The following is a 22,846-nucleotide window of genomic DNA, read 5'->3' as shown; positions in this document are numbered from 1 at the left end:
GCATAACTGTGTAGCTCTTATCACCAGCCTGGTTTGTTCTGCCTTTGGATCTCGTTGCACTTCTTTCTGACAGACTAGAAAGCCTCTGGTCCTGAGAAATCCCCTCCTTATGAAGATCTCAACAGGCCACGAACACCCCTTGCTCCTTGCTCAGAAAAATTGAAGAGACAGATTGTTTGGACCTCAGATCACTCTTACAGCCCTTCTTTAAACCCACCTTACTTTTAACATCCTTTTAGTAAAATTGTGCCATCCTCTCTGGTTTTGCTGATCTCTTTCTATACCTGAGGCTTTCTGTTGCACCTCTGGCTCCAGTGTGCATCGTTGGCCAGGAAGAAATCCTCCGTCTTGTAAGCATCGTCCCCGTTAAAAAGAAATGTTTGGTGTTGGCACCTTGCTCAGAAATCGAAGTTACTTTTCACTGAATGTTTGCAGGAGGTTTTTAAATCCCTTTTAAATTCTCTACCTTGGAATCCCAAGGTAGAGAATATGGGATAAATTGCAATTAAAGAGTGGAGAGCAGAGCAGAGGAGACCAAAGCCTAGGAAAGTAGGGTAAAATGCCATTATTTAGTCTAAGAAAATAAAGTTAAGCTGCAGACTGTCACAAGCACTTTTCCTCTGAGTGCACACTGACTGCATCATGTAAAAACCAAGCATTTAAAAAGAAATGCAATGGTAACTCAATGACAGATATGACTCCAATGTACATTGGGTGTGAATAATTCTCAGTTGTTACCTCATTTCATTATCCATTCCGAGTTTCATATTATCCTGCAGGACTATCCTATAATCCTGCCTGTGCACGTTTGCCAAGTCTCCAAACAGCTCTAAAAACCCCCACTGATGAGAGACCACCAATTTTACGATTTCTTGCAACTCCCACTGTACATTTTATGGCAATTTAGCAATGCTACAGGGCTTTCCTAATGCTGGAGAAATTTCTTTTCTCTTCATTAATAATAGATGTGTGTTACATCAGCCTTCTCTCTCCTTCTGTCTTCTCTCCCACCCATAGTCTCAAACTGCTGAATTTTAAAATTTATTTTTCACAGAACTACAAAAATAGTGGATTTTTTTCTGTTTCTTTTTTTTCAGATCATCGGGGACTGGACAAACTCTTAGCCTGCCAACACTCTTCTTTTTCTTTTCTTTTCATTTTTTTCTTAAACACTTCATAATAAAAAGAATGTGCCCTTGATGGAATTTACATTGTAAAACAGAGAAGAAAAGTTCTCCTATTCTCATTTCTTGTCTCTTATATACTTAATATACACATACTGAAATCCTATACCCTCCAGGAAAGAGGGCTGCTCAAATGCTATCAAGCTGTTGATGATAATGTCACAGCACATGGCACCTATTTAAAAGTTAAAGGACAAAAGATTTAGGCTGCCTCTTGATCTCACTTTGATGACTCAGCTTTACCTTGACACGCAGAGCACCAATTCCCATCAGACTTTGGTTTTTGCTCTTGAACGGTGTTTTAAAATAATTCCTTTTGCCTACAGGAGACGTTGCAAAATGTACATGAGGGCACATGTTTCTTTTAACAAGTGTAGAGCTCTAATTTTTCCCAGGATTTGGAAGTGTTTTCTGGTTTGCAGAAAGTATAGCATTGCCACCAGCCAAATCACCTTTCAGAAATGTTCACGATACTTTCCTACGAAAAAATTCTCACCAGCTAGTTGTCATTCAGTCTTTTGGGGGGGAGTTATTTGCTCGGCGCCAGCCTGCAGCAGCACTTTGCCTACCCAAGGAGCAGGGGACAGTCCTTCCACCCAAGCCAAAGAGCACCAAGCACTGCATCTTGCCATCCATCAATACAGATTGTTCCCGTTTCCTTTTTCTTTCTACTTATTCCTCACTTTTAAAAAATATATTACTTGAAAACACATTCTAGGATTTTGCATTCATTTCTTGCAACCATGTTGGTTTTTAGCAGAGCAAAGGGCTGGCTGAGGAGAGGTTTCATCCACCAGCAAGAGGGCAGAGCTGGTTTAGGGACGGGGCTGTGGTGCTGGGGCGAGCTCGATCCCGTTCCTGGTTCGGCACTGGAGCTAATCCATGACTTGGAATAACTCAGTCGCTTGGAGCCAGAGGATGTAGGGATAAGAGGGTTTATTTCCTAATTTGCACTGGGCAGAGCGTCACGCCTGGGACCAGGGCCGCCGCGGCCTTGCCTGGCAGGTACTGCCTCCACGCAGCGCGACGGAGCCCTGACTCTGGCCTCACCTGCTCTCTCGTGAGACCACTCACCACAAGGATACTAAAATGAGAGAAGAGGCAGGTCTGACACACAGTTACATGCCAGGGTAGGTTTAGGATCCTTCTGGGAAGCCCTCTACAATGCAACTACCACCAGTGGAACAGTGCCCAGAAAGTACACACGGCTTAGGGGCAAGACATGAGAAATAAGTGTGTAAATGGCTGCAAATGCCTTTGTTTTTAATGGGCTTCGCCCATCCATGCCCCGAGTGGATTTGGTCCAATGAGTCAAGTTGAAACAGCAGGAGGATTTTAGGCAGGCAGAATTTAACTGCTGAAACTAAAATCTGGCCAAGATCTTGGGTTTAATCTCCCTTCTCTTGTGAGAAGAGCCACCAAATGTTTAATGGCCACAAAAATCTCAATGTTAAGCCTCTGCTGGAAGATAGATCTCTTGAATGATTAAGGTAGACGCTGATGGAGGTTCTACTGCCACCCACCAGCACATCTGGCAGAAACCAGGTTAATCAAAAACCCCTTGGCTGGCTCTCATCTTTGAGATCGAAAGGAACTGAGAGATGAAAGAAGGAGAAAATAGTCCTACGGTACGCCTTGGCATTCAACAGCAATAATTCACACACTCCATCCAAAGGTCTCAGCCGTTTGCAGAACCAGGCAGACATTGCCAGCATCACTGCAAGACAGGGGGCAACATTACCTGCACAGGGAAGCCAGGCATTTTCGGATTCAACCGACTAACTTAAACCCATTCTGCAAAAGAGAGCCAATCTCCTGCGACACCCTGGGCTGAGGATGTAACATAGGAGGTAGTGTGGATGTGATAGAGATGGCATCAAACCACAAGGGAAGATACTTCACTACTGGTCTCCAAATCTTCTCCAATACAGGAGAAACCCATTCTAACCCTGCCGTGGAGCAGTCTGGCCACAGCAGTAAGAAGCAGAGCCTGCTGGCCACCAGGCAGAGCTCTTCTAGCTTCACAGACCTCACCTAGCTCAGTAGGAGCTGCCTCCACTCGGCTTCACGGTGCTGAGGCGTCCTGTGTTGACGTGCCAAGAGGTAGATGGGCTAGGAGCCAAAATCCTCTTTTCTGCAGCGAATTGAAGCAACTCACAGCTTACATCCCATCAATTCCCAATAAAACTCAACCTCTCAGGGGCTTAACTGACTTGAAAGGTGAAGCCAGGTGCCCAAATAACAGAGATACTTCTAAAAATGACAGCTGACCTCCTCGGGGTCCTGTCCAACATGAATTTTCCTATGATCCTGTGATGCACATTTTATTCCCAGTTGCGCCACTACTCTGGCTGGGACCTGAGGCAAGTCCCAACACCTCTGCAAGCCTCCTCGCACCCTGTGCAGCTGCTCTGTGGGACCATGGGCTCTGCTGTGCTGGGGCTGGACCCCCCGTGTGGTGGGTAAGGGTAGTTAAGGGGGTTTGGGGTGCTGGCAGAAGGCAGACTGTGGCCTGCAGTGATTACCCACTCGTCCAGGCTTCCTCTTTCTCCCCGTGCAAACCAGGGCAGCCGCTCGCTGCAGCGTAATGCTTCCAAGCAGACCCGAAGTCAATAGCAGAGCAGCAGCTGAAAAGACCCAAGGCTTTGGGGAACTCTGAACGGTGAAGCAGTGATGGAAGGGGTATCTGCGAGGTGTTGGAGCTTCCCCGGCTTCCCCTGCTCCCCATGCCGTTGCAGTGCACACACTTCTCGGGGACATATTTGTGAAGGTGCCCGCACACCCCGCAGATCAAGACCTCCATGAGGGAAATCAGTGGTAGGGGGTGAGCAGCCAGGACCAGCGGAATGGGGTAGAAACTAGAGGAAATGGAGAATTTCCCTTGGGGGCGGTGGGAAAAAAGTGCACACGGTGGGTCGCTGCGAGTCTCCGGGGGGCAGGATTTCTCTTCCATCGCATGGAAGAGCGAGATTAAAGAAGAAAGTGGGAGTGGGGTGGGAGGGGAGGGAAGGGAAGGGGGGGATGAACAAAGGAGATTGGCAGCACAGCTGTTTTGGGAAAAAAAAAAAAAAAAAAAAAAAAAAGCCAGCCTTCCTGTTTCTTTAAAGCCGCTCATCGGCGCGGCGGGCCGGCTGCCGGCGGTGGGAGGCAGGCTGCGGGCAGCGGCGCACGGACGGACGGACAGACGGGCGGGCGGAGGGAGCAAGCGAGCGGCGGGCCAGGGCCGCGCTGCGCGGAGCGCACGCAGATGGGCGGCGGCGGGCGCTGCCCCGGCGCGGCGGCGGCGGCGGGGCGGCGGGGGAGCCGCTGAGCGCCGCCGCGCAGCGCTGCGCGCCATGCGGAGCACGCCGCTGGCCGCGGGCGAGCCCTGGCCGCGCCTCTGCGCCGCCGACCTGGGCGGCCTGCGGCGGCTGCGGCGCAAAGCCCGAGCGGCGCCGCTGCACGGCTGCAAAAGTTTCCGCGTGGAGCTCAAAGTGCTGGGCGGCCGCCGCCCGCCGGGGCTCCGCGCCCCTCCGCCGCCGCCCGCCGCGCCGCCGCCGCCGCCAGCCTGGGAGCCGCGCAGCGCCGCGCTCTGCGCCGCGGCGGCGCCGGGCCCCGCGGCCGCCCGCCCGCCGCCCGCCGCCTCGCCGCGCCCGCGCCCGGCCGAGGCGGCCGGCGTCTCGCCGGAGATCAAAGCCCTGCAGCAGACGCGGCGGCTGCTGGCCAACGCCCGCGAGAGGACCCGCGTCCACACCATCAGCGCCGCCTTCGAGGCGCTGCGCAAGCAGGTACCTGCCGCGGCCGCCCGCGGGGCCGCTGCGCCGAGCCCCGCGCAGCGCGGCGCAGCGCAGCGCGGCTGGAGCCGGCGGCGCGCAGCGCTCGGGCACCGCGGCGCGGCAGCGCCGGGCGCGTGTCGGGGGCGCGGGCTGCGAGTGCGGCCGGCGCCGCGAAAACACCTCTCCTGGGGTCGCTCCGCGCCTGCGGAAGTTTCGCGGCAGGAGCTCCGAGTGAGGTGCCTGACAGAAGGGGAAGTCGGCTCAAAATGCCCGGGAGCGCCAGCCCGAGCGCTGTGCTGACAGTGACGATTAATGAATACGGGCTCGTGATCTGCTTGTAGTTAGAAAACTTTTGGACCTTCCCCATACACACACACACATACACACACGGAGGGAATTGCGCGGAGGAGAACGAAGCAAGCCCCAAGCGGAAAAGGCCTCCCAGGGAAACACGGCGGGTGGAAGGAGGCGTTTGCCCGAGCTGCGAGCTGGGGTGATGCTCCCGTGCTGTCTGTGAGCACCCACGTGCGTTGGCTCTCGCGCTGGGGTGGGCTGCCCCAAAGCAGTCACTGGGAATTTGGGCAGCAGCTCGCTCGTGTTGACTTTCGTGTGGGGCACCCGGTCTCTTGGGGTTCCTCAGCCTCCCTGAAACTTCCCATGGGACCCATATCTGCCAGGAAGAGTTAGGTTGTGGTCTCCTTCTGGTTAGTTCTCCAAGGTTTTCACTGCAATGTGTGCTGCAAGTGTGTATGGGGCCAGGTTTTCTTGTTAAGGTATGTTGAAAATCTGCATGGTCTTCCGTGGATGAGTAATAGGAGTGTTCCCCCATGCACAAGGGAGTGTCTGAGAATTGGTGCATAGGACAAAACCCTTCCATCCTGGCCACCTCCCCAGCACATGGAAGATGACGGATGCAGTGAAGGAAGCAAGGCTGTAACCCAGCCTCATGATTCTCCTGTCTTCCCCAAATCTATGCCCAGACCCCTATACTAACCCCTTATGCGCCTGGGTTTAAGCACCCTACAGCACTCGCTGATAGATCAAGGTGAGCTGTTGCACAGTAAAAGTGCAGTTGTCCCAACTGTTCTGCCTTTCGAGTCTGGCAGGACTATTCCAGGTGTGTAAAGGAAGGAGAAAATCCTCGGGGCTTGGGGAGTGCGAGCTGCCGCTGAGGCCGGCTGCGCATCCCCTCTCCCGCGGCGCTCCCTTCCACGTGACGGGAGCTGCGCGCCCTGTGCAGGGCTTGCGCACTCGCGGCAAGGCTTTGGGGTTGTCTGGCAGCCTTTAGGCACTTGAGACAGGCCACGGAGCTGCCTGCGAGTGTGCTCGCGTTGGGGCCCAGTCCTGTTTTCTGCACAGAGCAGCAGCTCTGCTCGTTCACATCCCTTACACTGGCTAGCTGCGGTGCCCGCAGCCCTTCTCGGTGCCATCTCTCAGATTGGGTGGCTGCACCCCAAGAGCTGATACTTCCCCCCGACACACTGGCTTTTGTGAGCAGCCCTCCAGCTCGAGCCTCGGTGGGAAGAGCTGGCTGTGAACTAGGCGGTGTCAGGAGAGGGCTGCTGAGAAGCATCTGAGCTTGAACATTTTCAGTTGCTGCGCGGTGGTGGGATGAGCCAACATGTGCTGGCTGCCCTAGCTCCTGTATGCGGAGACTGCTGCTCCCCCAGTAAAAGCAGCTGCCAGACTGGGCCCGTTTTGTTTCTGGGAGCTGCTTCCGTATCTCGTTTGTGTGGCAGCTGTGTGAGATACGCATGGAAGTGGCAATCGAATTCTCCATGGACTGGCATCTACACCACCAAAACCGCAAGGGGAAGTAGCACTGATTTCCCAAATCACTGGCAATCTTGTTCTAGGCTGAGCCTCAAGCACAAGACAGGCAAGCAACAAATTAAAGCTGCGCTCTTTGGGGAAATGGGCAACTCTTGAAAAGCCTCAGATTCCTGGCCTTGGCCCTGTTTCCATAAATCATTTCAGCCCTGGACTCAGATGGGAGTCCAGAGAGCCTGGAGAACAAGTTGTTGTCCTCTCTTCCTGAGAAAGCTGGTCTCCAGGGCCAGCGCTTCAACATACTAGCAGGGCTGTGTTTGCTCCGAAGGGAGAAAGGAGTCATTCTCCAGGAACTGTTTGCTGCAAGGTTTTCCTAGCAATTTACTGAGGGGTGGGCTGGCTGTGCGGACCAGCATTGGATGACATTTGGATTCATTCCTTGCTGGGCTGCCAGCGGCGTGCTTAGTGCTGTACATGACATCAGGTGACAGTCGGCTTCGTTGCACATACCCGCAGTGCTGGCTTGTCACTCAAACCATCCGCATCGGGGCCGGTGGCAGGGTTTTTAGGAGCCTCTGCTCATCCTTGGGGGCGGGGGGAGAAAGGACACTTCTTTCCACAGCAGGCTGGCCAGTGAAGTGCGAAGACAGGGAGATTTATTTTTGGAGATAAGTGCAATAAGGAGAGTTTCCGAAGCCTCGTTGAAGCGCGGTCTTTCCCCATCGCCACGGGGTAGGAAGGCGCGCGCAGGAGGCAATCCCTGCTCCGCCAGCCGGGGAGGCTGCGCGCAGACCTCGGTTCGCTTGTCGCTCTCCGGCTATTCCTCCGGTCCCTCCTTGTCATCATGTATCAGACTCTTAAGCAGCTGGGCGCCTTTTCCCGACGCCCTGAAACCGATATATCCGCACAGCCGGGCGGGCGAGCAGCACCGGAGAGCGTCGCGCTTGCATGCGCCCGGCCCTATGCTCCTTGTTTGGGAAGGGAGACGAGAGCCCCGCGGGATTGGGATCAGGATCGGGATCAGGTCGTGCCTGGCGCGGAGTAGGGGAGAAAAGCCGCCCTCCCCTCCACTCCACCTGGCTCAGCACCCACCCGACGCGAGGCAGATGGGCCACCGGCGGCAGCCCCCGCGCGCGCCACAGCTGTGCACATCTGGCACACATGTTTCGCCTTGTGTAGGCTAGCTCTCCAGATGGCAGGAAGGCTATTTTAGGCTTGGTGGAGGAAGATCCGACCACAGCCGTTTCACACAAGGAGAAAGATTAATCCAGCTGTGTTGCAGAGCACTTCACTGTCCCCAGCTTGCCCCCGAGGCCAGGGCTCCTCCGAGGTGGGACCATGATGGGCGGCTCTCTGCACTGGGAAGCAGTTTGCTGTTAAGAGAAACATGTGCCATCGCCAATGTGCTCTCTCCTGTGTCACAGCCATCAGGGACAAGGGTCTCTCTCCTTCTGCATTTCCTTGCTGCCTTCAATGTACAGTCCTGATGCTACTATGGGACTGAAGCAGATACTGCACACACATTCACAGGACTGGCCAACAGCAGCACCTTTGCCCTAATCCTGGCAAGAGTGATCTCCAGCTGCTCAGTTTTGGGGGAGATTTTTCTCCCCTGAGTATCATTTGCCAAAGTGAACCTGCCCACAGACAAGACTTGAGACCGGCAGGATAGCTGCACATGGAGAATGTTCCCTGCTGGAAAACTCTCTGAAATGCTGGAAATGTTTTACTAGGTTTTTCTCACTGCTGTTGCCTCTCCCAGCAGGTACTGAACCCATGGCTGGGTTAGTCTGTAACTCCTAATTTAAGGGTCTCTCCTGATGTTTCCCCTGCCCCCTCGGATAGACAACTCCTTGCGATAGCATTCTGCTGCTCTTCCACCTCCTTGGGCGATGACACAGGTGTTGGTTGGTCTTTTGGGGGTTCCTGAACTGTATTAATTACTCCAGGACCCTCCAGAAGGTACGTTGAGGGCTGTGACTGGTTGTCACTTCTGTCCCTTTTCTTCTGCCTGTGGTCAGTGGGTGGTCAGTGAACCCGCATGCTTCTGTTGTGGACAGTGACGCAGCACTGAGTTCATGAGAACCGAGGTTATCTCTGGCCTTGTTCCGAAACGCCCTCATGCTGGTGACTCTTCCCGTTCCTGAAACTGCAGCAGCGCGAGCCTAGGTCAGAGAAGACAACCAACGCCACACATCTCCAGAGCTGCTGCTAACGAGGCCGGGCCTCAGGCACTAGCAACCCTAGCTCCTGTTTTGCCTGCAGATCCCTTTTAGCAGTGAAGGGCTCTTACTCCAGGGCACTGCGAGTGTGAAATGGGGCCAGCTTTAAGCTTATTACAGCACGGATTAGCCACCAAGTTTGCTCCTGGAGGGCTTGCACTGCCGTAGACGGGGTTCTCCTCTGTTGTTCTGCAGTGGGCACTCAAGCAAACTAGCTTACGCGAGGGTGCTTGCACTAGTGAGTGTCGCAATCACAGTTGCACGGCTGTGGCGGGAGACCCTAAGGTGGCAGCAGACTCTCCCTGGACAGACAGAGGCGAGCGCAGCAGCCTCTGATCTGGAGCTTGCCTGCATTTGCACATCTGTTTTCTCTCTAAAGCACTGCTGTCCAGCTCCTCCGCAAGAGCACAGTGCACAGAGCCCCAGTGTACTAGAGCCTCTGTGCCCGGAGCAAATGTCTCTGCAGACATTAATTTTCTCTTGAAGTATATTGGCATTTTTCTCCATCTTTTCACCACTGCATTACCAGGGCTCTCTTGCCTTCAGAAGCTGACAGGCCCTCTCTCTGCACTTGTGTGGCTTCTGGAGATGTTTTAGGTTTTATAGGGCTTTCTGGCTGCTGGAGTTGAGTTTTCCCGACTAATGTCCTTTCACTTTTTAGCTGCTGGCACGCACGTGGCTGCTGTGGCTTGTAGTTAAATCAGTGCAGAAAAGACCCCATTTGCTCCTGCCAGGATGGTGGTGAGATGTCGGGAAGCACAGTCCGAGCATGGCCGCGGGAGGAGGTTGTGTTGCTGCGGGATGGCGTGGGTGCTAACTCTCTATGCGGTTTCAGACAAGCTTGTGGAAGAACAAGCCAGGCACTAAGTACAGACGGGACCTGTGGCTTGAGAAGAGCCTTGGCCACAAAGTGGTGGAGGCTGAGGAACAAGTATTCTGGAGCAGCACTGGTACATGCTTGCCCTGTTGGCGTCTTCCCTGGGGCAGCTGCGGTTTGGCACCTCTGCAGACAGGATGCGGTTTGCAGCCAGTGATGCCACTCTGCCCTTGCTGCGTGCTGGAGACACCACGGGCTCTTCCACCCTCAGAGGTGTTCTCCATCACGGAGGGGCCTTCTCTATCATGAGAGAGTCTTCTCCATCTCAGAGGGGTTTCCCTCATCACCTGCTCACCAGATCTGCCAGACCTATTCTCAGTGATTTGTTCCCTTTGAGATCCCAGCCAGTAAGACACCCTAAGACTTGTTAAAACCCCACTCCTGGAGAAAAACCCCCTGTTGAGGTCGCTAGGGTTGGCAGCAGGGTTTGGCTGTACTCCACAGCAGCAACTGGAGAGACAGCGCTTGGCTTCGGGAGCACCAGCACGGGCACATCCTCCCCACATCGCTCCCAACATGCAGGGTTGTCATTCAACCACACAGCGCTCACCGGGGCACCTCGGTGGTTCGAGCCAGTCTGGAGGGCTGCTACGGTTATTTAGAGTGCAGGCAGGGAAGAGGGGGGCAGGCGCTGTGGTTTAGCAGCTGAAGGAGGTCACAAAACGCTGGCCCTAAGCGATGCAGTGGGAGCGAAAACAAAGGAGAGCCCAGACAAAAGGACAGGAATCCTGACAGCAGCGACTGCGTGTCAGCGAGAGCGGGGCTGGTTTGCTCCCTTTGCTGCTCGCTGACTGATGGGATCCTCCGATACAAATCCCGCTCCTGTCGGGAAGTATTTGCTCTGCCCGCCGCAGCCACCCCGAGTTAACCTCTGTGTTTTCTTTCGGCTCCCACTGAAATCAGAGGAAAGGCTCCAGTTTGCTGCAGCAGCCTTTGAATCCAGCCTCCGCTCCCTGCCTTAATCCACTCTCAAATTACTCTCTCGGCTGCAGCCGCCGTGGCCGGGAGGTGGGAGAGTGAGCAGGACCTCGCTGCTGAGACCATTGAACTCTTTGTTGCTGGCCTGCCTTTTCTTTGGTCTGTGCTCCTCCATGGGTTTGCAGGGCGATATATGCCCCCCGGTCCTGTTCTGCACCATCCCCCGGCCGGGTAGGGATGCTCGTCTAGGAGGAGGGCAGAGCTTGTATTGCAAAACGAGGGAATTGGAGCTTACATTGCATTGCATTGCGGCTCCACGTTGCATTGCATTGCAGCTGCACGTTGCGTTGCATTGTGGCTCCGCGTTGCATTGCATTGCATTGCGGCTGCGCATTGCATTGCAGCTGCACGTTGCGTTGCATTGCGGCTCAGCGTTGTGTTGCATTGCAGCTCCGCGTTGCGTTGCATTGCATTGCGGCTGTGCGTTGCATTGCGGCTGCACATTGCATTGCATTGCGGCTCAGCATTGCATTGCGGCTCAGCATTGCATTGCGTTGCATTGCGGCTCTGTGTTGCATTGCATCGCAGCTCAGCGTTGGGTTGCATCGCGGCTCCGCATTGCGTTGCATCGTGGCTCAGCGTTGCAGCTTTCCAGGGCACAATGTTGAGGGAGATTGGCTGGCTCTTGGGATAATAGGGAAGTAGAAAATACGTGGTCCTCCAGCGCCAGCCAGAGGCTCTGAAGAATCTCTGAAGAATCACTAAGGCAGTGCTGGCATAAATGTCGTTAGCTCCACTGGAGCTTGTTCCCTGTTGCCTGAATTTGGCCCATGCATCTCAAAAGATGGAGGTTACAATGACCGGGTTAAAGTGTGCCCCAGGAAAGTGGTCTTCACCGTAGTGCTTTGACTAGCCTCTTCTAGAGTAGACTTGCTATGTCCATGACCCCAGGCTTTCTCCAGACCCCTGTGATACCCCGGTAGCCATCCATGTAGTTACTATTTTAGAGGGTGGTTCAACATGTCTACAATAAGAAAAGAGCTCTGCAGCAGTTCACTGGTGTGGTATTTCTAAAGCAAAATACTGAGGACACATGGTACGTGTCGCAAGGATGTGTGGGAGGATGCAACACTGCCTGGGATAATGCTGGAAGACTGTCCAAAATGATGTGGAGCCAGGCCTACCATTGGGAAGAGCTCTCAAGGGTGAACTCGCCCAGCACCACACCTCGGTTTTGTTTGGAGGAAGCCAGTTTGGTCACTCCAGGAGTGAACTAATGCCTCTGCAATGTGGGCAGTGGAGGAGCCAGGAGCTGCGAGCGAACCGGCAGCCGAGTTGTGTGATAATGTAGACCCACCCGCAAGGCAAAAGAGCCTCAGCTGCAGTGATGCGTCCCATCCGGGCGATGCTGCTTCTGGTCTTGTTGACATTTTTAAATTAGGTTTGGTCCTGGGCTGGATGCTTCACTGCGTGTGTCGAGGCAGGGGTGAGGCGTCTTTTGAAAGCTGATTCCTCTGCTAGCAGCAGGCTCGCCATTCCCCATAGTCAGTGTAGGGACTGAGAAACAAGAGCCTCCCACACCTACCGGTGTAAAATAGCCACCATAGCCAGCAGGAATTGGGCTGTGCTGTGCACCTGCTGCCACAACGCCCACGGACCAGATGGAGCTTGGCACTTTGGTTCCTGCCCATGTCCACCCACACAGCTCGCAGGATCTTGCCTTGCTTTATTCAAACTTCTACTTTCGGGGAAGGTGGCCATTCCCTTTCTGAAGCATTCATCACTTAGGAAAGAGAAGCTGTTGAGAAGGAGCAGTGCTGCATGGTCACTGCCATGGAAGTGCAGAAAGTGTGTGATGATCCCTGTAGCACCTGGGTTTGTCCCATGGGGGATTGATTGCTTGGTGACTCAGATCCACATGCCACGTTTTTCCGGGCTCCTGGAGATCCAGGGGAGAAATATATGCTCTAACGCTTCAGCTGCCTGTGTTTCTGGCACAGTTACTGCAAGTACCCAGAGGTGTCCCACTGCATTGGAAGAGCCTGGTAGGACAGTGAAAGGACGTTGCAGCCACCCTTGCAGACGTTTCCCTCACACAGCTATATAGGTCATCATCATATCTTCTGGAATTCTGGAGGACAGAGGGTATATAATGGTGAAGAACAAGGTGGGAACACTGAGTCCCAAGCTGGAGAATTTGGACACACTGACCAACCAGTCAACCAACAGGTCCTCCAGGTCAGTGGAGACACATGCATGTGCTAGTTTGTGTGCATTCACCCGGACCCCTGCAGTCAGAAACAAAAATGCCTATTGCAAACCCTTTCTAAACACTCCACGGAGGAAGAGTTCATGAAAACAAGCAGTGATGTTCTGGGCAAGGTCTTCAGCTTGTCAAGTTGTTAGTCTTCCCTCCTTCTCCTCTCAGTAGCACTGCAGACCCCAGCCCTGGAGAGGTGATGTGGTGGGAACAGAGACCAGGGACAGGTCTTCCCTAGGCTTGGGTTTGGAGAGCAAGGAGTGCCCTGCAGGCACCCAACCTGCTACCCCAACCTGCCACCTTTCCCTGAGGCACCTGAACCCTGGCAAACATCTGAGCCCAGATTGGAAGGAGGGATATAAGAAAACCTGAGCTCTTAAGCCCTGGACATTTACATGAACCTTCTGGAAATGTTTTTGGCATGAGGCTGAGCGCGTACAATGAGACAGTGAAGCTACGCTGCCTGCTCCGAAAGGGCTTGTCGGAGAGCCAGCCAGCTGCTTCCCAGTGGAGCTCTGGGATGGTTTAACTCCCAGCATAAAAATAAACCAGATGAATTAGAAGACAGGTAAATTCAGCAGCTTATTATGGCATGTTGTGGCGGCAGCTAGCTGTCAGGAGGGCTTACTTTATACTGCACTGCAAGCACAGATGTTCCTCTGCCTCAGAGCTACTCATCTTCCCTGGCGTGCTCATGGAGCTGAATTCTGCCCTACAGGGTGGTCCAGTAAATGCAGAAGGAACCTGCTCAAGTCAGTCCGTGGAATGGTCCTGATTTTCCACCAGACCCATCAGGGTGAATATACCCTGTACCCTTGTATGGCAGTAGCTGTTGTTGGCCCCCCTCACCCACCTGCTCACTGTCCTACTCACTGTCCTCCCCAGCCTCATCTCTCTTCTCTCTTCTGCTTTGGGTGAGAATCAACTCCAAGACTCTGTCTCTGGTGGAAGAAACTAAATCTCTGGAGCCTTGCCTTCGCCAGAGAGATGGCTGAGGGCCGAATGCTGCTCCGGTGAAGTCCAGCGCAAGCTTCCCACGGACTTCAAAGGGAGCATTTTTGATTTTCCGAAGGCTCTGCCTCTGGATCACAGACGTCAAGGATGGACAAGACCTGTGAGATCACATCCTGTCCTATCTTCCTTGCCAAAGAAGAACTTGGGTGCAGGAATATATTCCAGGAGCGCACGGTTTGCGTTGCTTCCAGTCCCTACCAGCCCGAGGGACGCTGATAAGACCCTTGAGATGCTGTAAAGCACTTTACAGACACAACCAACAAACATCCTCTGGCCCAGGCTCTGGTTGCTGCTGGTCCCAGCCCAGCGCCTTGTTGATCTCACAAAGCCGAGGATGGTGCCAGCATCCCTTCCTTTCTAGCAGACAGCTGCATTCCTTTGCACCGGTGTGAAATTTCAGTGGCGGTTCCTTCCTAATTCCTTCTCATGATTGCAAATAAAGTAGGCAAGTTGGGGGGCAGTGCTGCCTGTCGGTAGAAATCAATGAGGTCAGATAAGGAAAGTACTTGAATTAATGGCACGCGAGTGAACCTGCTCGGCTCTGCTCTCCCGCCAGCTTGGACGTGATGAGCACGAGAGGACAGTGGAAGGAAGGGGGTTGCTTCTCACCAGGGATGCGATAGACACCCATTCCTGCTGCCTCCTGCTTAAAATCAGAAAGGATCAAACCAAAATTCACTTTCTTCCCCCAACTGTTGGAGGAAGCTTTGGATCTGGAGCTGAACTAAGTGGCTCATTCCTCTCTCTGTTTCCCATGTTTAATTCAAAAGGAAACATTAAAATGGTAGGAGCTGAGCCAAGACAGGGAGGGTTCCTATGAAACAGTTATTTTAACACTGTTTCCATGGCAAAAACTCTTGTGTCCTAACATCCCCGCACCCATCGCTGTGGTGTTGGAGCTGCACAAGGTGAAACTCGCCCCGCGTGTGTACAGGGCTGCGCCAGTCCGGACTTTGCCGCCGTGTGTGGGAAAAGCGTTGTGTAATCCCAGTTGAGGGTTTTGTCAACTGTGTTAACACTGTGATCTTTCTTGGAATTTGCAGCAAACATGCCCTGCAAAAGAGTTTTTATTTTATTCTATTTTATTCTATTTTATTCTATTTTATTCTATTTTTTATTCTTTTAAAGAACACACAAAAGAAAGAGCAAAACAGATGAGGAAAAAGGGGTCATTTGCCTGTCTTCTCATGTTGTAACTGGACAGCGTCTGTGGCATGAGCCTCAAGGATTTTGGGTCTATTTGCCTTCCAGTTGATTTAACTTCCTTCTCGCTCTAATTCTGAAATTATTCCCACATTTCGCTGAACCCTTCCATTTTAGTTTCCATCTTGCTTTGGTCTCTCGCTCCGGCGGCTGTTTGATCTGGGCTCTCCGCTGTTCTCGTTACGTCAGTGTCGAAAGAGGCTTTGGTGTTTCTGCTGCCCAGGGCTCTGCTTTCAAAATCACTCTGAGCTTATTGCGTCGGGGGGCCAGGTATTATCATCCAAAGGGAAATCGCTGGCTGCTGCATAAAACCAGCAGAGAACTGAAGGCAAGGTGGTTTTTGCAGGGCAAAAAGTGGTGCTTTGTACCAGCAGGCTCCAGCCGTTCCTAGCTTCTCCTCTGATTTACTCTAGAGTGATGAGGACTGCACGTGACTCTGCTTTCTTCTGGGCTATCCACTTTACAAAGAGGCTCTTACAGGAGAATATGGTGAATGCTGTAGGACCCCTTGTACTCTTCCAACACGAGGTGCTTGGAAGCAGCCCCATCCCTTTTACATTCGAGTTTGGAGCGGAGAAGTTCATTCTGGTCAAAGCGATGCTGATGCTGAGTATTCCCAGAGGGCAAATAAATTCCCTGCCTCCTCAAGGGTGTCTAGAGCAGATGACACAGCTCAGTTGTATCCTACAAGCCGAATGACCAATCTATTCCACAAAGGTCCCATAGGGTCAATAGCATTCTTCCATTAACAAGCTCATGGATACGGATGATCCAACTGATACATGGTTAGTTTGGATTTCCGTAAGAGTTATGGCAGAGCTCTTCACTAAAGAAACTAAGTGGCTTTGGCTTAAGTGTGGATTAATAATTGATAGAAAGGTAGGAAACAGTGAAAGGGAGAAATAAAGCTGGTCCTCCCAGCTCCACAATGGTAGAAAAGAAGGTAGAAGGAAAGGTTCAGAGAAGAATGGTAAGGATGGTCAAAGGTGCGGAGTGGCTTCCATACAACAGCCAGCTGAGCTGGTTAGGTCTTTTTCTTGTGGAAGACAGGCAAAAGAGGGAGAGGAGATGATGGAGGGCTTAAAAGATGAGTGGAGAGGAGATAAGTGAAGATCTTTCTTGTAATAAGAACTAATAAGAACTAGAGGACCTCAAGTGAAGATATTAGGAGCCAAATTCAAAAGAAGGTGTTCTTACATACAGTGCGGAATAAACTTAGGGAACAACTTGCCAAGGGATGTTGCAAATGCCAAAATTTTACATGGGTTCAACTTACTGGACCAAATTCATGGATAAAAAGCGTAGAAAACAAAAGCAGACACTCAGGCGGGAGAACAGCAGAAAATGCTCAGTGCTTTCCTGCCCTGAGCGGGGTGACACCCCAAGGGGGCTGAGAAGGATGGAGACTGGTAGGGGGCCATGCTAGAGACACCCTCAGCCACGCCGGTGATTAATGTCATATGAAAACTTAGACTGACGGACGGTCAGAGGCCGGAGCCGTTAGGATGGATTTCAGACAAACGCCTGGCTCCAGTTTCGTGGAGGCAATAGAGTCTTTTGCATTAAATGACCTTTTGCAATTTTACAAACGAGCAAAGGGGGGGCCCCGAGCCTGCTGAGTGCAGAGGAAGAGTTTACTGTAAAACTGGACGCGCCAAAGTTGTGTGCTTAAAATTAAGGGCGTATGTAGCGTTTTGCTGGATCGTGATGTAAAAAGGATGAAACCTGCTGCAACAGAAAACGTATAATGTTCGTTTGCTTAGACCCACGCTGTTTAGCCTGAATGTTCCACATTGCACTAGAAATCTTCAAGGATAAAGAAATAAGTTGCACAAGGCATTGCTGTGGCCCGGCTCTGTTCGGAGGTAACATAACGGGGCGTTTCAGCAGATAGTCGGCGCCGGGCAGCGGGGTCAGAGTTACCGGCGCCAGGCTCTGCCCCGCGGCGGCTTTGTGGTTTTGCATCCAGGCGAAGCCCCGATTGGTGCCGTTTGAGCGCAAAAAGCGCCAAAGTCTGACACTTCCTGCCATTGCTTTCTTCTGCAAGGAGACCCATGGTGGCCCTGTAGCTCCCGACAGGGAGAAGCTTGGGGTGAGGGAGCCGGCGCGGCAGTGTGGGTTCACAAGGAGGGAAAGAAAGAAAAAAAAGGGGGTCTAACCGGGGTGCCGAGCAGCGGGCGGGCGCCCTGGGCCGTATCCTGCGCTCGCGTTTTTAAGCAGAGCTGCGAGACGGCTCCTGCTGCGAGGGTTCCCGCGGAGCCCGGCGGGGGAGCTGCTGCTTAAAAACCTGTTGGGACCATATGGCCTTCTAGCAGCGGCGGTCCTATTTACGTTAGAAAACGCAAAGAAAATAACCGACGGTCGTTTTGTCATGCTTCGAGCAAGGTATTTTGCTTATCTGGCCTAATTTTTTTTTTTCTCCCTGTTACCCTTTCTAGGTTCCCTGCTATTCTTATGGTCAAAAGTTGTCCAAACTAGCCATCTTGAGAATAGCCTGTAACTATATCCTTTCCCTGGCCAGACTAGCAGACCTGGATTACAGCGCTGACCACAGTAACATGAGCTTCTCCGAGTGCGTGGAGCAGTGCACTAGGACCTTGCAAGCCGAAGGAAGATCTAAAAAAAGGAAGGTATGTTACGGCCTCCCCCCGCCTCCAAATAACGGTAAAAGTTTTTTAAAAAAATGTATAAATATATCCAAAGGGATTTCCTTCCTCTCTCGGCCGCCGCGACTTTCCCGAGTCTTCTTTGCTCGTCTTTCGCCCTCTTTCCCTTTCTCTCCCCCGCCTGCCTGCGCCCGTGATGCCCGCGACTCCCCGCTCATCATCGAGCGCTTTCCTCTCCCTCCGCTTCTCGGTGGCGGCTCGTCCCGTCGCCACTCGGCCGGCGCGGGGTGCTGCCGGCTGTGCCCCGCCGCGCCGTCCTCGCTGCCTCCGTCCCGCCCTGATCTCCGGGAACGGCGCGGAGGCCGAAACAAGGACGGGGACGACGGGGGCTCCGGGTGTTGCGTCTGCCGGGCTGCGCGTGGCCCTTCGCGCTGTCCCGTGCGGGTCCTCGGGCAAGGCCGCTGTCGGGCTTTGCTGCTGCAATAGGAGACGCGATGGGTGGCTTCCCCCAGCCCGCTTTCCCCCCCCCCCGTTGCGTTAATTAGAAAAGCTGGCGTTAGCTTTTCCGACTGTTTTGGCTAGGAAAAAAAAAAAAAAAAAAACCTTTCCAGCTCTAGCTGCAGTTATGTAGCGATTTAAGGTGTTGTGACCGAGACTCGACGGAGGGTGGTTGGAGATCTCCGTAAGCGGCCAAGGGGCTAATTGGCGGGCTGCAAATGCCTTTTCCCGAAGCAATCGACGAGGAATCCTCGTGTAATTTTTTTTTTTTAGAAGTTGCCTTTCGGTTGGCCCTAGAAGTGGCCCGGATCCTCGCGGCCACGGTGCCAGAGTCGCGTTGGACACTGAGGTCGCAGCACCCTCGCAGGGGGCCCTGAGCACCCCAGCAGGATCGGGGCTGAACGGAGGTGCTGGGAGGAGGGATGCTCTGCCCCGAACCCGGCGCCGTCCTCGGGCACCGCGGGGGCGGCCGAGGAGGGGGACCCAAACGCCGAAAAAGAGCAGCGTTTTGCGGGGCTGCGCGCTCCTCGGCTCGGCCGCAGCTGCTGCAGCTCGCAAGGTTCATTTCTTTTATTATTTTTTTTTTCTTTCCCCCTCTCGTCCTCTTTGGTTTTGATTAGTTACTCCACGAGGCAGCGCCGCCGCCGAGTACATGGAAGCTCAAGCTGGAGCGGGGAAGGGTGGGTTGTGTGTAGGGCTTTTTTTTTCTTCTTCTTTTTTATATATTCTTTTTTTCCTCCTCTTCCCCCCCCGCCGCCGCCCCGCGCTTTTCTGGCAGCCGCAGACTCCAGATGTTCGGAGCGCGAGCTGGGAAGTCCTGCTGGCGCCACTTGGGGCAGAGGGCAGGGGAAAGGCACGCGAGCTGGAACCCAGAGCACTCCGTCACCGCAGGACTTGGCACATTCCCCAGCGCGCTGCTGGCACATTCCCCGGCTCTCTCCTGGCCATCTGTTCCAAAAAAACACTTTCAGAACCTCATCATCACTCAGGATACAACACTGAGCGCAGCTGTTAGGGAGGCAGGAGGGAAAGGCGGGGGGGAAGAAGAAAAAAAAAAAAAAAACATGCAAAAGGTCTCTTTGTGAGAGAGGAAGCCGGGTTATGAATAACAGCGCAGCAGTTGGAGCGCAATAAAAATTGGGGGATTGCGCTGCTTATTTTTAATTCCCTGTGTGTGCGTGTGTTTGCAGATGCAAAGAATTAAAAATTAAAACGCTAGAGAGATGCACGTGTATGCGTGCACATCTCGATATTTTCCGTGCGTGTTCATACGTGCTCCCCGAGAATTAGGCGGTGCAGGAGCGCCTGCAGCGTTCGCGGCAGCTACGTCTCGCTTGCAGCCTGGTGCCTTAATACCGCGCCTGTTTGTGCGCGCAGCGGTTGCGTTATCTCGCGCCCTCGGAGGCGTTCGAGCTGCTCGTTGCGGGCGTCCCGCCGTGCGTCGCCGCTTCGCCGAAGGCGGCTCTCCCGCCGCGGGTGGGCGCGTCTTCCCGGCCCGTAGCATCTCCCGCGCGGACCCGCGTCGCGACGCTGCGCCCGCGCCCTTCCCTCCGTTCCGCTTCTACGCTTTCCGTTTCCATTTTCAATTAAACGGGCTCCCCCGCTACGGCTTATTAATACGTATGATCTGCCCCTTAGCGTGGGAAAACCCGTTTCGGAGGTTTCCCGACGGCAGCGTCGTGCGCCGAAAGCCCGGCGCTCCCGACGGGGCAGCCGCCGTTTGTCACCGGGCGGATAGATGCCGGGCCGCTTCCCCGTCAGTCCTGCACGTTCTCGTTCTCATCGAAAAAACAAAAAAAAGGCAAAAAAACTAAAAAAAAAAAAAAGATGAATTTGCGGCATTTGGGCGCGGGAAGCGGGAGGAGGATTTTTTTTTTTTTCCTCGCAGGAAGCACGAAACGGGCTCCGTTTGCTCGCGAGCCAGGCGCCTGCTGCTCTCACGGCGCCTCCTTCTCTTTCCAGGAGTAATAACCGGGAAGGGGGGACTGGGAAGAGCTTCCAGCCGGAGATGCACCTAGCCTTGGCGAAGGTTGCGCGAGCCAGATGAAGACTGCAAGCGGCTTTTTTTTTTACGGCGTTTGGTTGCAGAACCCCCTTTTTCAAGACGGCGATTGGCCAAGGAACTTTCTTCATCTCTGGAACAGGGAAAAAACAAAACAAAATGAAACAAAAAAAAAGGACGGGGATGCTTCTTCTTGTTTTTTAAGCCAGCCACCTTTTAGTATGTGCAATTTATTTAGCACTTTTCCCTTTGCTTAACTGGGAAACGTTCCCCTCTCGGCTCATGTGTACAGTAAATTTTTGTTGTTGTTGTTGTTGCTGTTGTGCCAAAGATCGGATGGAGCTTCCACACTGTGTCTTATTTTTCTGCCTTAACGTTAAGTCTTTGAGCCAAAGAGAAGTCAGAAATTCCACTCGGATACTGTTGAGCGGGCCAGTTAGTTATCAGCGACAAATCTGAATTTCTGAATCCTTCTGCAAGCTCCCCCGTGTTCCTGCTGTCCGCCGGCTCCGCCTGAAGCCCCGCAGCTGGCCGCCGGCCTGGGAAGGAGCTGGGACACGCCGGCTTGTGCTTCAGCGTTCAGGGCTGGGGTGGGGGGACTTGGGGGGGTTTTCTTTTTTTTTTTCCCCTCCTTTCTTTGAGCTATTCCACAGTTCTACTTTTTCTTCCCCCTTTTTTTTCCCGCCAGCGATTTCCCAGTGTGCCTTCCCATGAAACGCATCCACAGGGCAGAAAGCGAGAGCTGAAACGGGAGCTGTGATTTTATTTTTGTTTTCTTTTTTTTTTAAGCAAATAAATAAAATTAAATCAATGTGAAAAAAGAAGTGCCATGTAAAGCAATAAAAAAAAAAAAAAAGAAAGAAAGTTCGGCTAGGGACGCAGCGAAGTGGTTCAGCAGGCGTTTCGGTTTGGCGAAGGCATCTATTCCGCGGAGGTTTTAAAAAGCGCTCAAAAAAACCCGTGTGATGCAAAGGCGTTTGAATCCAATACTCTACCTTCCACTTCAAACTGAAGTTAAAAAAAGAAAAAAGAACCAAAAAAAGACTAAAGAAAGAACGGCGAAACGTTTGCCCCGGGAGTGTGGTGGCGGGAGCCAGCGCGCGGGGCGCCGTGGAGGACCGGCCCTGGCCGAGCGATGGGTTTCATTGCCCCCAGCTCAAGGGGAAAGGACGGGGGGGGGGGTTTATGTTTTGGGGTTTGTTTGTTTGTTTTTTAGCGGCCGGCTTCAAACTGCGGCAGCGCCGGTGCGAATCAGCCCGGCACAAAGCTGCCTCGCGCCCGCTGAGTTTCCCTGCCCTTCTCACGCCGCCGGCCTCGCTGCCAGCAGCCCAATAAAACCCGGTTTCTGGACCCCATTCGTACTCCTTTGTTCAAGCACAGTTTTCAACCCTCTCTTCTGTATACTAAGACCCACTTTTCAGCTCGCCGCGGTGCGCGGGGGCGGCTCTCCCTGGTTCACGGTCTCGGCCCCAGCCGCGAGCTGCTCTCGGTTAATGATCACCAGCAAGGCAAGGTCTGCAGGGAGAGCGAGCGATATGATGCTGTTGATATTATTTATTTGCCCTTTTTTTTTTTTTTTTTTTTTTTTTTTTTTTTGCTTTTTCTCTCTCTTTCTGAGTTCCTGTTACGATTGGGTCTCGCAATGCTGCCTGCCCCCCCGCTACCCCGGCTTAGAGAAACATTAACCCGTGGGAGCAGTCACTCAGGTCCAGAATCCCAAATTCACCCCCCTGCAACCCGCACCCAGTCTGCTGCCCCCCCCCCCCCCCCCAGCAAATGGAGGCAGAAAGTCCCTGAAAGTTAAAAATAAGAAGATATGTTTTGCTTGGTTTAATGGCCCCAGTGTCCGCAAAAGAGCGTCGGTGTTTTCTTGCTGTGTTTTAGCATCGTAGCGAGAGGCCACCGAGATGACAGGACGGCCAATGGCCGATGGCAGCATTGCCCAGAGCTTTCCAGCCCCGGCCCACTGCCAGCCACGGTGGCAACCAACCTGAAGGGTAATTTTTACCAAAGGGGAGCCAACATGTTAATTATTCCCTTGACAACCATCGTGGAGCTGAACTTTCCTGGCCAGGCATGCAGCCCAGGGTCAGCCAAGGTACGGGACCGACCTGCCACCCAGTAAACACCAGGGTGCTGGCTCCTCTTCAGATGAGATGATACCGCTGTTGGTAGCATGGCGAAAAACGCAAAGCACCCCCTGCCCCATACTGTCACCCTCCTGTGTGACCACCGCCAATACCTTCATGTGGCTCCAGGGCTTAAATCACCGCACCCGACTAATGCTCACGCACAGCGCGTCAGCATGACCTGGCATTGCGCATCCAGCAATCGCTGCCGCAGCTCGGCAGCCAAGGAGACACCAGAGGTGAGGCCCGAGATAAGGGACCATCTTATGGACATGACAACGTGGCAGTCCCGCTCCAGCGTTTTCCAAGGTCTTCAGGAGCACAGGCTTCGTGGCAGCAATCACAGTGCAGCCGCCTGTTAAATAAAATGTCCTTGCGACTCCCTGGTGCTTCTTGCACGAGGAGCCC

At 53.4% G+C, this 22,846-nt stretch overlaps 1 protein-coding gene across 1 annotated transcript; it reads left to right on the top strand.

The window, feature by feature from the left end:
• The first annotated feature begins 4,471 nt into the window (after positions 1-4,471).
• On the top strand, positions 4,472-20,657 carry ATOH8 (atonal bHLH transcription factor 8). Its single transcript, XM_062575198.1, has 3 exons — positions 4,472-4,951; positions 17,642-17,833; positions 20,270-20,657. Exons 1-3 carry the CDS (start codon positions 4,520-4,522, stop codon positions 20,273-20,275), a joined length of 630 nt encoding a protein of 209 aa, XP_062431182.1. The 5' UTR covers positions 4,472-4,519; the 3' UTR covers positions 20,276-20,657.
• Positions 20,658-22,846: the final 2,189 nt, after the last annotated feature.

Source organism: Rhea pennata, chromosome 4 (assembly GCF_028389875.1).
Source record: "Rhea pennata isolate bPtePen1 chromosome 4, bPtePen1.pri, whole genome shotgun sequence".
NCBI classification, from domain to species: Eukaryota; Metazoa; Chordata; class Aves; order Rheiformes; family Rheidae; genus Rhea; species Rhea pennata.
The sequence above is the reverse complement of the archived record's forward strand: the minus strand, read 5'-3'. Positions and strand labels throughout refer to the sequence as shown.